The sequence below is a fragment of the Chaetodon auriga genome, chromosome 22 (assembly GCF_051107435.1).
Source record: "Chaetodon auriga isolate fChaAug3 chromosome 22, fChaAug3.hap1, whole genome shotgun sequence".
Lineage (NCBI taxonomy): Eukaryota > Metazoa > Chordata > Actinopteri > Chaetodontiformes > Chaetodontidae > Chaetodon > Chaetodon auriga.
The window spans coordinates 11,561,507-11,577,217 of NC_135095.1; the positions used below are offsets into that span (position 1 = coordinate 11,561,507).

The following is a 15,711-nucleotide window of genomic DNA, read 5'->3' on the forward strand; positions in this document are numbered from 1 at the left end:
AGTGAAATCTCACCGCATGTCCATTTTTATGGCTGTGTGGGTACGAGATGCTTCCTGAGCGTAAAGGCTGCCGGGTCGCCTGCTCTCTCCTCTTCTGTCCTTGTACAAATTAGACTCCCCTGCTCAGTCAGATTAACACCTTTGTGCCGGCAGCTCTGCTTTATTGGCTTGCGCTGTGTGCTCAGTGGCGCACGACAAACACGGCGTTTAATATTGGAAAAAACTTATGCTGTATAAAGTCTATCAGAGTTAATTGGGCAAGGTCTCTCAATACTGCTGGGTGTGTAAAAAACACTTGATTAATCACTGTAGACATTATGTTACGCCATTGATTGCGGCAATTATGTGACATTAAAGCAATAACGAGCGTACCTTCGCTGTGATTAGTGTTACTTGAGGCTGGATCAATCTTGAATAATAATACCAGTAATAATCATAATACCAGTCAGCCATGCAGCTCTTTAGAGACGACAACAACAACAACAACAACAACAACAACAAAAAAGACAGTAAGCAACAACAGAGGCAGTTTGAGAACATTTAATATCCAATTAAAATATATTCCAGTTCGTGGAAGAGCAAAACATTCCTGACAAAAAGAAATAAAACGTGTGTAAAAATGTTTCCATTAACATTCCAACGTGTCTTTTACTTCAAATGACAATGCTTAAAAAAAGGATTACGGATGAAATCGGTTAAACTAAAAGCAGAAAATCAGACGAATAACTGCAGATATGTTGCATAAGAATGAACCACCACCTACTGTATATTTAACTGTAATGTAACATGCTGGTTTACTTGTACAATGACGACAATACATTTTGCTTCTTGAGTACAAAAATAGGAAAAAAAATATTCTATGTATTCTCTTGTGTGTGGTTGTTGTTGCTGCTGTTTTCTGTGTACTCTCTGGTAGCTACTGTGTAATCTGGCTGTGTGTGAGCTCAGCATGAGAGCTAAACACCAGCTGCAAACCCTGACCCTGACAAAATTCAACCTATTTATTGAGTGCGACTTCTCTGCTGCACTGACGGACACAAAGTTTGGTTGGTTGATTGTGTGCATTACCTTCAGCAAAACAGTATTTTGGAAATAGATTTTTCTAGAATATTATCTACTACTTTGCTGTGAACATACTTCTGTTGCTGCTTTTTTGTTGCCTTAAATCTCCATTCAACCGAGCAATTACTTATTTAACTGGATTTGCCATTGATAGCGATCATCATCATTCATCAGTAAATTGCTTTTTTATTCCTGAGGGGACTCACTGCACATTGCTTTGTTTGGTAGAGAATGTTAAGTAGTTGTTAAGCAGTAATGGCTCTGGCAGGAAAGACATTTTCCTGTACTAAAGGTTGTCAGTGCTTTTTTCAGTAATGACCAAAACCGTTACAAGAATCCTGACTGGATCATCTGACTTTTAGAAGTGTCCAATCACATAACTGACAATCTGCCGCTGAATAAAAACACAGGTAACGCCTCTGAACTAGCTCTCTGTGAGGTAGTGCAGGTAAACCATCTCCTGTACCTTCTTTAATACTTTAAGTTAGATGCATACCGTGTCATTTTGAGTTCTTCCTCATGATAATGACATTCAGAAGAGGAGGAATAAGAGTAACAAAGTACTAGTAAACTTTTCTCTCCTACACACCTAAAAATCCACCAGTTTGTATCTTTTCACATATTAAAATGGGATCTGTATCTGGAAACAAAGATCCGATCCTGCCTTTGTGTTCACACCTGGTATTTTTAATGTGCTCTCAATACTCTCATTGAGATCACATCATTGCTATCAGAGTGCAACACACTTATTTCTTACTGCATGTCATTCACTTCCCACCTTTACTGCTTTCATTTTTCATGCAGTTCTGTTTAATAATGCGTCTTTTGTGCTTTCATGGCACAGAACAGATGTATAATCGGTAATTAGACGTGTGTCTCTATCTGCCTTCTTGCTTCCTTGCTCTCTACATTTGAAGGACAGCCTTTATCCAAATGCAACACAAGCAAGATTTATACCATACATTTTTCCTTATCCGGACAACATTTCTGGATACAGATCTCATTCAATACCAGGTGGAAATGGGGTTTAAGAAGTCCGCTGAAGAAAGAGAAAAATCAAAATGACACAGCATCACTTTAATAATAACTTCAAAAGAATTTGGATGCTAAAATATACTTAAAATTCCTTTCGAAAGCAAACCAGTAAGAACTTAATTTAGAAGAATTGTAAATTCTGATCGCATTTAAACATACTTACTTTTCCAAATATACAGAAAACAAAAACATGTTCACCATGTTTCACACTTCATCTTATAAGTGAAGTCAGTTTGAGCATATCCTTCAGCACCAGTTCTTAGACTAGGAAGACTGGTTTGCTAAAGCCCAGGAGGCTGGCTGGTGTCAGACGGCTGAGACCAAGTAAATACTACAGATTATAACAAAACAAAAGAAAATTCTGCTACACTTGGTGAAAAAAAAATGCAGTTTAATACTAAGTCCAAACACCTGTGAGGTTGCAGCATAATATGCATAAAGGCTACATTTTCTCGCTACAGGTGAGGTCAAGACTGCATGGTTTTGCCGCATTTGTGTCAGCAATTAGTGGTCCTCAGCTTGAGAGACTGAGTTTGTTTAGAGGAGTTACAGGACTAAAAGTTTCTGAGATGGAAACAAACACATAACTTTTGATAACTGCGTTTTTTGTTGCAACCAGAGAGACTTGTTTGGAACAAAGAGAGTCGGGCGAAGGGGCTGTACAGTGCATAGGTGATACGGTGACCGTGTGTGGATGAGTCGAGTCGGGGTTCAGAGGAGGAAGTGGTCCATCCATATGAAGTGTAAGAATGGGCCTCGCCGCTCTGGACAGGATGTATGTGTAGACAGAGGGTGTGAGGAGTCATCAGTACTTGCTGCTGGAGTCGTTAGCAAAGCGGCTGACGTAGGCCTCGTAGATGGTGTCCAGGAATGCTCCGTCAGTCTGAAACACACAAGCAGCGATCATCATACTGTGTGTGTGTGTGTGTGTCCAACAGCTGAAGTGCACTGTTTAGAATAAAGCAACACATGGACAGTGATAAATAGTGTGAGGCCTTGGACAGATGATGCATCAGTGCATCAGCTGTTTTTACCTGGATCAGGTTCAGCAGTGTGGCTTGAAGCTGGCTTCTGGACAGAACTCTGATCTCCTCCTGCAGTGGGGGTCTGGACAGGGATGAGGGGGCAGGGCAGCTCTCCTGGGCAACCGCTGTCAACCCGCCACCAGACTTTGCCTGAGTGAACATACTGGGAGAGAGGAGCAGGTTGGGGGCCACGGTGGCTGGTATCCGCTGGGGGGAGATGACCTGGACAGACAGGGGCAGATATTTATTAGCGCTCCTTAATGGTTTTCTCCGGTGACGACAAAAGCACTCCTGTATAAAGGTGTCGAAGTGAAGTGCAAACAGTGCTCACCTGAAACTGCAGTGCAGCCTTCTGACCTGCGGTGGCGGTGGTCGGGTTTGGGACTGAGCCCGCACCTTGACCTTGAGTGGGCCCCAGAAATCGAGGGGCCAGTCCTGGACAGAGTCGAGGGGGATCGTGGGAAGCCAGGCTTTGCTCCTGTTGGACCAGCTGGAGCTTTTGTAGGAGCTCATGAGGCGACACCACACCGGGCATCTGGGAAGACAGACCTGACAGGACAAAATGAAGGAGCCAATGATTAGGGTAACTCTAAGAGCAACAGAGAAATGGATGGAGAATGAGCATATATTAACAAAAAAAAAGATCAAGCTGAGGAGCTCAAACATTAAATATATTAGAAGGAAACTGATATCACACCTTGTGAAGGTTGAAGGACTTGGTCATTGGTCACCTGAGATGGCAGCAAACCTGGTAAAGCAGGAAAACAGGAGGTTTTCTCATTAATGATACAGCTATTGTTTATTGTTTCACACATTATGTTGCTTATTATCTATACTTCACTCTTATATTTGTCGGACTAGTATGTGTGTTAAACTTATTCAGTACATGGTCACACTGCTCATTCGTGGCATGCTGGCAGTGTAAATGATGTCCCACCTGTTGCCTGTATAGCTGAGGCTGGCTGGCTGTTGTGCTGTGCCTCTGGTTGAGGATTGGACTGGCTGAAAAACAGCTGCTGGCTTTGTTGCGCTTGCAGGTGGGAACATGTCACAGGATCCACCATTACGGGCTGGGAAGAGAGATGAGGGTTCTGCTGCAGGGGAGGATGGTTGGAGCAGCACAGTGGAGCAGCAGAGGGGAAGGAGGTGGAGGAGGGAGGAAGTGGCTGGTTCTGGAAAAGTCTCTTGATTGGGTCTGGTTGAAGCTGTTGCTGCTGATGATGATGGTGGTGCTGCTGCTGATGGTGATGATGGAACAGATGGTGATGGTGGTGATGCTCCAGCGGGACCCCGTTGTCACACAGCCTGTTTTCGGGGGACTCAGACACGGTCTGAAGCACTCCTACCACCCCGCCGACCCCTCTCTGTCCCTGCATGAGCTTCTGGATGGCTGGGCAGTGCTGAGGCTGGTTATACTGCTGCTGCTGCTGCTGATGGGCGGCGGTGGGACTGGGCAGCAAACCCACAACATTTCCACCATCTTCCCTGACAGTTTGTCCTCCAATAACAGCCCTGAGCCCTCTATCTGAACACCCAGCCATGGCCATGTTCCCTCCCTTGGAGGCCACACTTCTGCCAGAGTTCACCGTATCCTCGTATGTCAGCGTGCGGGCCACAGGTGGGCGGGTGACTTTTCCTGCTGATGACCCCGCCAAAGGAGAGACTGGGTCAGGTTTGGATGAGTGGGGATGTTGATGTTGGGAGCCAAAAAGAGTGGCCAGGGAGAGAGACTTGGGTTCAGCACCTTCACCGTCCTGGATGAGACAAACAGTAAGAAGGGTGAGGGAGGGTATTTCTAACAAAACAGACAGCAAAGGTGTCTCCATGAATATAAAATAAAATGGATGGAGCACTCGACTCGGTGTGAGCACCATTTGATTTTCACTGTTTGATCTCTTGCCTTTCTCTTGCTGTGGACCAGATACGTTCTTATCCTGTACATCACAAATGTGATCACTAAGGGGCTCCTCGATGTCATGAATGCAAACCTCAAGCGAAACAGGAAGTGGGTGTTTTACCTGAGTGTTGGGTTTAACAGGTATTGGTTTGATCAGGTTGGGGTTTCCACAAAGAACACTGCTGCCACCGATCTCCTTTGGCTCTGATGTGGACTGCCCCTGAGAGAGACGTATGGAAAGAGGGATAAAAAGAACAAATGTGGAGCAGGATGAACTCTCAGAAGATTCTGTACCCCCTACTGGTCAGTGTGAGGAAATGCAAATAATCAAATAAAACATATTTTTTCCAGAACAAAATTATTTCATGCCAAACATTAATCTGTAATGTTCTATTTGTGGCATTTTTCGGCCCCCAGAGACTGCAGAGTCTGTGGTGTTTCCCTACCTTGTCATACTCCGTGCGTGCTTTGGTCAACATCTGGATGATGTCTACTGTCTTCGCTTCACTTTCACTTCCTCCTCCTCTTCCTCTTCCTCTCCCTCCTCCTCCTCCTCCTCCTCCTCCTCCTCCTGCTCCAACTGGGGACAACCATCCACCCTGAGACTGAGCCAGGGCCTGCTCCTGCTGGGTCAGACTACACACACACAAGTCCATTCATACAGGTCCATTCGAGGCATTAAATTGGAGCACTTTGACTTAATATATGTTTTTAAATAAATTCAAACCAACATATCACATTTGCCATTTGTGTGCTCTAAGCCCCGGACACAGATGCAGTCTCTGTTGTGTGCACACTAAGATATGAAACTCTCTCAGGCACAGTGGCTGACGGACCATAACTTACTAGTTCCTGTTTAGCAAACTAAATCTAATTTTGAATTGGTTTTCTTTGTGCTGTGTACATGGAGTCTATGGTTTTATAAGCACTTACATCTTCATCCTCTGGGCAATGCGTTGACAGTCCTCCTTATCATAGAACCAAATCCCATGGATAACCACTGGGGAAAGAGAGAGAGAGAGAGAGAGAGAGAGAGGTGAACTTCTGAACATGCTTCATAAACGAAAATGTAACAAAGGTCCTGGTCTGGAGTATGACTAAAAATCACGTTAGCCGGTGAAATAATGAAATTAGCTGTTGAATTTTGAAATGCGCCGCCCAATAAGGTCAGCAGACAACTAAATGAGTCTTCTGACCTTACAATCAAATGAACGCATGCCGTACACCTCTGCTGCTATGACATCAGCGCAGGTCTGACAGACATGTAAAACGTTATTATTAGCCCTGCTGGTTGTAAACCCAGGGATTAAAATGAGTCATTTCCCAATGGGAACAGAAGCCAGCAGTGCCATTACGGGCCCCAGGAGTCTCCTGGACTACATAAATATGGTCAACAAGGGAGGAAAAAGGCAACACTCACACTCATTTGTCACAGAATTACACAGTGGTAAGTAAGTTGGTTGCATTACATAGCATGGTGACTCATTTTACTATTTTCATTTGCTCTGGTTCCTAAAAGCATGTTGAAAGTGGTAGAGTTCTTGCATATTTATTCAATTCAGTGAGGGGAGACTCATCACTAGGAAATCAAAATAGTGAAGGTCTAAAAAAACCTCCAGATCCCACGGTTCTTGATCTTCTTTCATGTTTCCACTCAAACAAATCTCTGGGTATAGTGTAAAATCTTTCAATACTAGTGCCAATGAGGAACCTGAAATTAGGCACCAAACACACCAAAAAAGATCTTTACTTTGGGGAAGATAGATGTGTTTCCTTTTCTTCAAATTCCCTCTTCTTATTTAACAATAAAGCCAAATTTCTCAAAAGCTAAATTCTGTCTAAACACAAGCAACTGAGAGAGAACTTCATTTAAATCATTAACTTTCTCATCAAAATATGATGAAACAGTGTGAATCTGAGCTATTCCCTGGAAACGATTCCCCTGCTTTTCCCAAACTCGATTATTCCCTCACCTCTAAAGCCTGACTGGCATCTTTATGTGTGATACCTTGTTACTTTAGAGGAGTCTCATATGATTTTACCTGTACACCACAAGATACACCCATGGAATGTACACCGCCTCTCTTTTAATCTAATCAAGACAGCAGGGCAGTGTCTCACACCTCAACACTTACTGCCTAAAGTGGATCTCAAGAAAAGATAAGGCCAATCCAAAAAGGAAACAAGGCAAAGTGTTAAAGACACAAGAGAGTAAAAGAGAGTAAACACTGATGAATGAACTGGAGAGGAAGGATTTAAAGCCAGCCAGAAATGAACGACACACAGAGAACAAAGAGTGGATCTACTGTACGAGGCCAACAAATTTACCAGCACAGTCTAATCAAAGACACACACACACACACACAAATTCCCACACAGACAGGCATGCACAAAAATACACTTGGCTACAAATGGGGTTGGACAAGCCACTGAGGTCAGTATGGATGAGGGGAGCAGACAGAGAGGGAGAGGCAGAGGCACACACACAGAGTTCAGTTGAGCCTGGGAAAATCAGCCCTGTACCAAATAAGAAACTGCAGTGGGAGACTGTCTGCTGGAGCCAGAGCCACTTAGTGCTCACTGGGGATGAGACTGTTTGACAGAGAGACACGCAGTCAAAGGCAGAGAGCTGGAAAATTGAGAAAAAATGAGCGAGATGGATATAAAATAGGAAGAAGTGAGGTGTGTTAGAGAGGAGATTATCAACAAGTCCATCAAGGGGGAACGATCTAGTTCTGCGAGCTCCTTGGCTGTCGGGAAACAGCGACTGAGCTTTGTCAATGAATGAAAAAATGTTGAACTGAAGTGAATTGATGGGACGACACAGAACAGGACGAGAAGCTGAGGTGCCACAGATACGAGACTCACCCCCACAAAAAGAGAAAGATAGGAGAAGAAAAGCTCGCACAAGATTTTAGCTGCTCTGACCTACTAAATGTCTAAACTTCAACAAGACAGAAAACCCCTCAGAGAGAGAGAGAGAGAGAGCGACAGGGAGAGAGAGAGAGAGTGGGAGGAGGACTACCACCAGTAGCACCAGCAAAAAAGTGGCCGTGGCCACAAGTTTAAGCTTTCAGGGGGAACGTGAGAGAGACAGGGGGTTCCAGTCAACAACAGACTGAGAGAGAGACGGGCAGAGAGGCAGAGGGACTCATGAACTGATTAGGTGAAGCAGAGATCCTAACCAAGCCAACTGGAGGGCCACACGGGCTGAAACTTCAACAGAAGGAAGACCAAAGTGTGAGACCCCGACTTGGAGGGGTCACTAACTGAGAAAGCATCCCTCTACAGTTTGAAGGAGCGTTGGAAACTTTGGCAACAATCACTCCACTGAAGTTTGTCAGTGATCCAGGACTAAAGCTGTGTGGTCCTTTCAAACCCTGTGTGACCACGACAGACCAGCCAAACAGTGAGCACTGGCGCACATGTGACATCTGCTGCAGGGCGACCGTAACGCTTTGACGGGACTCCGGTGGGACTTGGATGCGTAAAAAGACATTTTTAGACTTTAGACTTTTTTTTTTTGAGTCTGTCATTCTAACTGTTTGGCACTGCATTTAGTTATATACGACATGTTTTGACTTGCACAGCATCATTTTCCAGGAGGTTTACATGCTTAAACTGCACTACTGGGATGCCTCAAAGAATACTTTTTATGTTTTGTTTAACTTCAGTATAATTAGAAATACAAACATATCTGAAGTGTTGTCAAAGATAAATTAGGTCTGCTTCTGCTGTGGTATGTGATCAGCCTTGTTGGGAGAACCAGTCATGATGAACAGCGCTGATCTTCTTTGAGCCTAAATTTAGTTTGCTGGAAGTTAGTCTGGGGTAGGTGTTCTTACAGTAACACACGTCCATTCTTGGAATTTCTCAGAGAGAGTACCATCACTGCTGAGTACCATCACTTCCTTTGTTTGTAGGAATGGAATTCATGACATTGGAGGAGGAGTAAATATTGAGATTAAAAGTTACTGAAACTCTCATCTAAGAAGACATTAGCGCCACTGCTACACCTTGAAGTCTTCCTCCTGAGACTTTACTTCAGGTACTTTCAAGTTACTCTTTTGGCTTTCACACAACTGCTGTGGCAGCTGCATGTGCATGGCCTAACCTGACTAAAGGGACATTTCCACAGCGCTGCCCTGCACATCAGTGCATCCTTTACTCCTGAAGAAGAATCATCTTATGAGAGGAAGTGTTGCATCACCATCATTGAACCTTTTGCAAGATAAGGAATTACTGGAGCTGCAACTTCAGGTGTAATCTGAGCAACTGCAAGTTGTGAGAGACTCAAAGAAGCAATTACTAGAGACTACTGAGAGACCAGTGGAGCAATGCTGAGAGGCCTGTTCCAGAGGAAACCTAAACATGAGAGACTGGAGGAGGAACCTGAGGTCAGATTTAAAGGTCTGCTGGTGTCAGAGAGAGACCTGGGTTATACATACATCCGACCTGGAGGTGAGTACACCCTATATACAGAGCGCCATGTTAGGTGGAGTGCTAGCGTTAGCTCCATCCAGCACATGTGGCTACTGGGCTGCAGTGCATACAACATTTACACTCAGATCCACATCAGTATTAAATGTAAGGGGTGATAATGCAACCAATTAAGGCTGCAAATGACAATTACTATCACTATCCACCAATCTGCTGATTATTTTCCACTTTAAGTGTTAATTAAGTTAATCGTTCGGTCTGAAAGAAAGTCAGAAAAAGGCCCTCACATTTTTCTAAAAGTCAAGGTGACGTCTTCAAGTTCAACTCATTTTGTTCAGCCAACAGACCAGAAAAGAAAGATAATTCCATGAAGAAATAAATGCATTTCACATGAGACAAAGAGGAACTGGAACCAGTTAATGTTTGGCATTTATTCTAATTACATTAATACTAGCCTTTTCAATAAGTATTGCATTATTCAACAATGAGTTTCAGCTCTTTGATAAAAAAAAACAATTTAAATAAAGTGTTCCAACATCTCTGGGCTCTGCTTCATTAGAAGTTCTTACAACATGAGTACAGAGAAGTTACACCACGCTTCCCATTGACTCTCAAACACGATGCAGTACAATCCAAAATCTGCACCAGATGTGTGAACGGCACAGCAACTCTGACTCAAACTGAGAATACTGTGACCCAATTCTTTGTAAGCATGGTGAAGATTTCAGTTTCTTTATCAAATAAGGCATTCAAATGAGTTGGTACTGGTCAAAGTATCTGGAGGAACAGAGGCCAAAAATCAAGGCACCAACACTGACAAGGTAGCAGATGATGGAGGAACTAAAGCACTGCTTGGAACTGTAGGTGCTCATAGGAAGGAATGTAAAAAGCCTTCTATCGGTCCGTCTGCACTGGAACATTTGCCAGAGAAATAATGACTCGCTCAGACTAAAATTCTCTTCCTTCAATCTTCTGTTCTGTGGTATATCTCCACGTTTATTTTTAGCCCGGGGTGCCACTTTGTGCCAACTGCCATTCCAGGAAGTAACGGCAGCGCTGAGAGCTACATGTTTGTCTAACGATAAGATTCCACGACTCTTGCAGACAGAGGTCACGGCACAGGGGGACGGGCAGCTTTACCAACAGCCTGGGGCCTAAACAGTCCTACAGATCAGATGTTAGCCAGTGAAAAAGCATCTTCTTTGAGCCGAGATGTGTTCCTGTTTATGCAGTTTTCTGGAAGAGATTCCTCCACCCTACACATGCCATCATCCGGTAAACGCTCAGTGTTTGTTGGCTTTCTCATGCTCAACTTGGGAGGCTTGACATTTTGATGTCTCTCAGAGCATCTGAGGTGCCGTTTTACTGGTTTTAGCTGAATCTGGCTCCACCTTCGTCACAAACGTGCATGTAATCATCGTGAATCACAGCAGCTAGGGTGATAAAAATCATTTTGATAATAACCATGCTACATCTCGCCTTATTTGGTGCTTTATTATCCGGCTCCAATCAGTGTAATCAGCTGGAGCCACTGACCATTAGGTTTGCTATGTACCCACTCACTCTTAAACTCACAGAGCTGCTGCCCATATTTCCTTTTATCAGAGGAAATAGTCAGGAGCTGAGCTGTGATCACTGGATTTATGTGTTTTTAAATGTCTTTCGTTTCCAAGAAGGAGTTAGCCAGGCCAGTACTATCACAGATCAGCTTTAATGAGTCCTGAGTGCATTTGAACATGATGTAAAAAGTGTTAAGAGGTCACAAACACATACACATTATTTCACTGAGCCTTCAGGATGTTTAATAATGTTGTAGTGTCAGTAAGGCTAATGAAGTACCACAGTAAGAAGATCAAAGCAAGCATAAGGAATCCACTGGTATCTAAACACATGCATTCCACCTGCCTCTTACTGAGCCTGATGGAGAGTGTGAGACCCTGACAGGCAGGCGGAGGAAGGTCTGTGTGTGTCAGCGATTCCTGAGTGAGTGTGTGTTTATATTATCAGTGACTGTTGTGGTGTATCTAATCTCAGCTGGCTGGTTTGTAGTGCTGTCAGGCTCTTCTCCCACAGGCACACTCTCCAGCGTGTTTGTGTGTGTGCATGCCTGTGTGTGTGAGCCAGATGTAGGTCTCCAAGAGAGACAGGCTGATAGAACTGGAGTGACCACAATACCTCAGCTCCTTATATGGAACTAATGTTTCCCATCCAAATGAACAGCAGGCTACACGCTTTGGTCACTCTATCAAATTGATCAGCTTTCATCTGACTTTCTCCCTTTGGCTACAGACACACCTCTCCTTTTTTTCAATAAGTTTGTCTCACCGTGTCTGGCTAGACAGACTGTCACTTGGTTTGTAACTCACTAGGGTTGCAACAGTATGAGATTATCACAGTATGATAACCATATCAGAAAATATCATGGTTTCACAGTATTAAGTATTCCATAATAATAATAATAATGTCACTTACAATGACCCTTAAAGGAATGAAAACAAACAGTTTTTTTTTGGTTGAACAAATGCTTTATTATAATTTCACAAAATATCATGTCCTGACAGACATGAACCTTTAAATATTTTTTGTTGAATACCACCAATACAGCAGAATTCAATACCAAAGATAAGGAAATGTGCATCATACGATAACCACCAATTTTCATACTACAGTTTACTGTGAAACCGGTGTACTCCTGCAACCCTAGCTAAACTACACTCCAGGCGTCTGTGGATTTTCTGTGCTCAGCAGGTGTAAAAATTTAAAAAAATGTGTCAGACTGAAGGTACCAATAATCCACAAGCAGACATAAGAAATACATCCGTGTGTGTATTCTGTGTGTCTTTCTGCTTACGTCTCGCATTGCGGTAAAGCAGGAAGGGGTGCTGGAGCTGGAAGTCCAGGTCTTTGGTGATTGGCTCTGTCAAGTTCTCCATACTGAGTCTGTTCATGATGGTAAAACCATGCCTTGGAGATGCCAGTCTGAGATACACAGAGGACAGAAACACATGAAATATTCATGTAAAAATTAGTCAATTACAACTTGAAACAAGAAGCACTTCAGTGATGTCATGCCCTGCTGTAATCATGATATATTACACATAAACAGTTGAGCTGAATAATATTAATAAAGCTGACAATTTCAGGACAAACAGCATCTATTGGTCTCAGTTATAAAGCTTTAAAGGCATTCTACACAAGTATGTCCTAAGTACTGTAAAGCTATCCTAGGTAAAGTTCTTAGACTCTAATATGTCAGCATCCACTTCATTTACCTTGTGTAGATAAAGAGGGTGCCTTCCACCTCGGTCTTCTCCTGAACACACACACACACACACACACACACACACACACACACACACAAAAGAAAGCAAAATTGATGTAAGTGACATAAATGGTTGACTGAATCTCTCTATGATTGTTATTGTGACAGTGAGCTATGGATCTTGCTAAAGGTTAAACTCGTCACTGAGACGCGCAAAATCAAATATTTTCAAGTGGCAAAGCCTGCAAAAAAATAAAACCAAAAACCAAAAACAATTAGGTACACAATCAAGCAGATGAATTTCACATGACAGTCTTCTAAGGAACGCAGGGAGAGAACAGTTTGTTGAAAATACGTATGTGTTGCTAGGGGGTAACGTTTATCTCTCAGTACGGTGTCATTTAAGTTATTGGTACAAGATTCCAGGCAATCAGATAATAGAGAATTAACCATGTTCAATTTTGGAGAAAATAACTGATCAGACCCTAAAAGATCATAGCTAAAGTTAACAGTACTAACTTTATTTGGGATAAATCTGTGTCAGTGCCAAAGCGCGCCTACCGGGCAGGATAACGAAGCTAAGCTAAGTTAGCATAACCTTAATCAAAGTTCCGGCTTACCCACTCATTTGCCCTGTTGTTGTAAGTATACAGAGCGACTTGGCTGGCCACGTCCACGATGTTATTGATGTAGGGGTCTTGTCGCTGCAGAGCAGCCAGACTTATGTCCAGTCCTTTAGCGGGGAGGAAGCTGCCGTTACCTGCAGAAGTCGCTGTCATTGTTCCCTATGGAGAAGTTAGCTCGCTACCTAGCTTCAGCGGCTAACGACTCACAGAAGATGAGTTAAAAACCAATCCAGCCACAAGATAAAAAAAGACGATTAAATCTGTGTTTACACAGTTGCACGTTTGGCAAATTAAGACTTGTGAATAAAAAAATTCAGGAGTTATCGAGCTCTAACTGCCATGACTGAGTTTGTCAACGGCCATGTTTAGCCAGAAAAATTGTAAACAACCAGACATGAGTAGTTGCGCAACAGTCTTGGCGATTTCAGCCTTATCAGTCGATACGTAAAAAATCGATCGAATTACTGTCGTCAACTGTTTGTGCAATGTGTTATTGTTTCTGCATTATCTTTGCATTTGAAAGGGTATATGTGCTACAATCCTCTGTATATTAGTGTTATATATGTGTTGGAACACTTTGTGTGTATTTAAAACATTTTTATGGGTCTCTCAGTAATCCAAGGAAAGAAAGCTATCCAGTTTGATTTTGTTTTAACTTCAGTCTCTGTCACTTCTTCCTATAAGTAAACAGCGGCTGTTTCTCTTTTGTGTTTCATCTCTGTTGGGCTACATAAACACTGATGCTGACTGATGTCTCCCAACCCGCGCGGTTACATTTCCCATTCAATGCACTAGGGGGCATGACAAGGATGGATAATACACAACCATCCCTCCTCTATCCATTGACTGCATGGACTGAAGCGGGTCTGAATGGGATTTTGTGTATTTGTGAAGATCCACGAAGAGTTCTGTTTTAATGGGAAGGGAAAGCCTGTGAAGGAGCACTTACACCATGTTACACAAACTCCCAATAGAAAAACAAATGCACTTCTCTGTTTTTTCCCCCCGAATTTTGCATTTAAGGCACAATTCAGGATATATTTCTCTCTTTCTTTCTCTTTCTCTCTGTGGAAATTCTCCAGCTGTACTGCATATATAACACAGGCAACATGTTTTATTTGTACTGAGTGACAGCAAGTGGTTTTCCAGCTCTTTGTAACTGGGTGATGATGGAATGGACACAGAAGCAAATTCAGCATCTTCTTTGTAAAGCATTGTAAAACACTTTGATCGTGGGCCCAGTTCAGATAATTTGAGCATTGTCCAAAGTTTACAATGGTCTGTCATCAAATTGTTGTCTAGGCTGCATTTCCTCCATATTCACTTGTTTAAACTTGACCCAAGTTAATTCAGAAGCAGCATTTTAGCCACAGTGTATAATGCACCAGCTCTAGGGCTCAAAAATGCGACACATCCTTCCTGAAATTAATACTCAAGGACAGAACAGCAACTGATACAGGAAGGAGACTTCCAGGACTGTAAGTTCTCGAAACCCATATGAGCCTTTCAAATATCACACAATATCGTTTGGATTGCCTGTCAGTGACTCTCCATGTTAAGTTCAGCACATCCTGTTCTCTTGAAATGGTGCTTGAGGGTTCATGGCACCTCTTCAATTGGACATATGTTAAAATCTTCATTCTCTGTACATTTGATTGTAGATTGCTTCTTGCGTAACAGACTCGCAACCCATGATAAAGACATCGCACATGGATTTCTCTTTTGTCACTAAATTTCCACTGCCTCTGCAGTGTACTGAAATGCTTGTCTCTGTAATTAGATTTATACTGTCACAGAGAAACAACAGCTGGTGTGCATCCATCAACAGCCATGTCAGAGTGTCCTTGAGAAAACAATGACCATCCAACTGCTCGCTCAGTTTAAGCAGCAATGGATGAAAACATCTGCTTTCAACACTTCAAACAACTTCTCCTCTTAAATGTGAATGGAGCACTTCCAAGTCAGACTTTGATACATCTGCCTCCTCCATTAACATGAAAATAGCTGTTTTGTGATTCAGTATGGGCCTGTTTGTCTCTTGGCAAGTATGTCTAATACTTTGACAGGGCGGTCGTGTGCTGCATGTGGGTCTTTCAAGGTATATATGTCTATTTGTCAGGGTGGGATCTATCTGTTTGTGAGGGGATACGTGTTTGTCAATGATGAGGCTAATGAGTTGTCCATCAGCAGGTCAATACTGTCAATAACCATTCAGTCAAGATTGACTGCTTGACTCTGATTGGTGGGTTAGGCCATGAGCTGCTGCTGATTGGCTCACAGGCAGGACGGATAATGGGAAATAGCCAGTCGACAGCTTAGTAGCAAGGAGGGGATATGCATTGTTTTCGGGGGTGGGCATTGTCA

The 15,711-nt window shown here is 43.0% G+C and overlaps 1 protein-coding gene across 1 annotated transcript; it reads right to left on the bottom strand.

Moving 5' to 3' along the window:
* Positions 1-525: 525 nt before the first annotated feature.
* On the bottom strand, positions 526-13,737 carry dcp1b (decapping mRNA 1B). The gene is made up of 11 exons (XM_076722882.1): positions 13,342-13,737; positions 12,732-12,772; positions 12,311-12,438; positions 5,953-6,019; positions 5,466-5,655; positions 5,141-5,239; positions 4,060-4,876; positions 3,820-3,870; positions 3,454-3,671; positions 3,132-3,344; positions 526-2,980 (listed from the first exon to the last, which is right to left on the bottom strand). The coding sequence occupies exons 1-11, from the start codon at positions 13,498-13,500 to the stop codon at positions 2,903-2,905; spliced, it is 2,061 nt and encodes a 686-aa protein (XP_076578997.1). The 5' UTR covers positions 13,501-13,737; the 3' UTR covers positions 526-2,902.
* Between the last annotated feature and the right edge of the window lie 1,974 nt (positions 13,738-15,711).

Excerpts from the sequence above, each read along its gene's own strand:
- dcp1b (XM_076722882.1), bottom strand. The coding sequence starts at position 13,500 with ATGACAGCGACTTCTGCAGGTAACGGCAGCTTCCTCCCCGCTAAAGGA. Across the intron at positions 12,773-13,341 it reads ACAACAGGGCAAATGAGTGG|GAGAAGACCGAGGTGGAAGG; the intron begins GTAAGCCGGAAC and ends GTGTGTGTTCAG. Across the intron at positions 6,020-12,310 it reads GCTTTACCGCAATGCGAGAC|TGGTTATCCATGGGATTTGG; the intron begins GTAAGCAGAAAG and ends CTCTTTCCCCAG.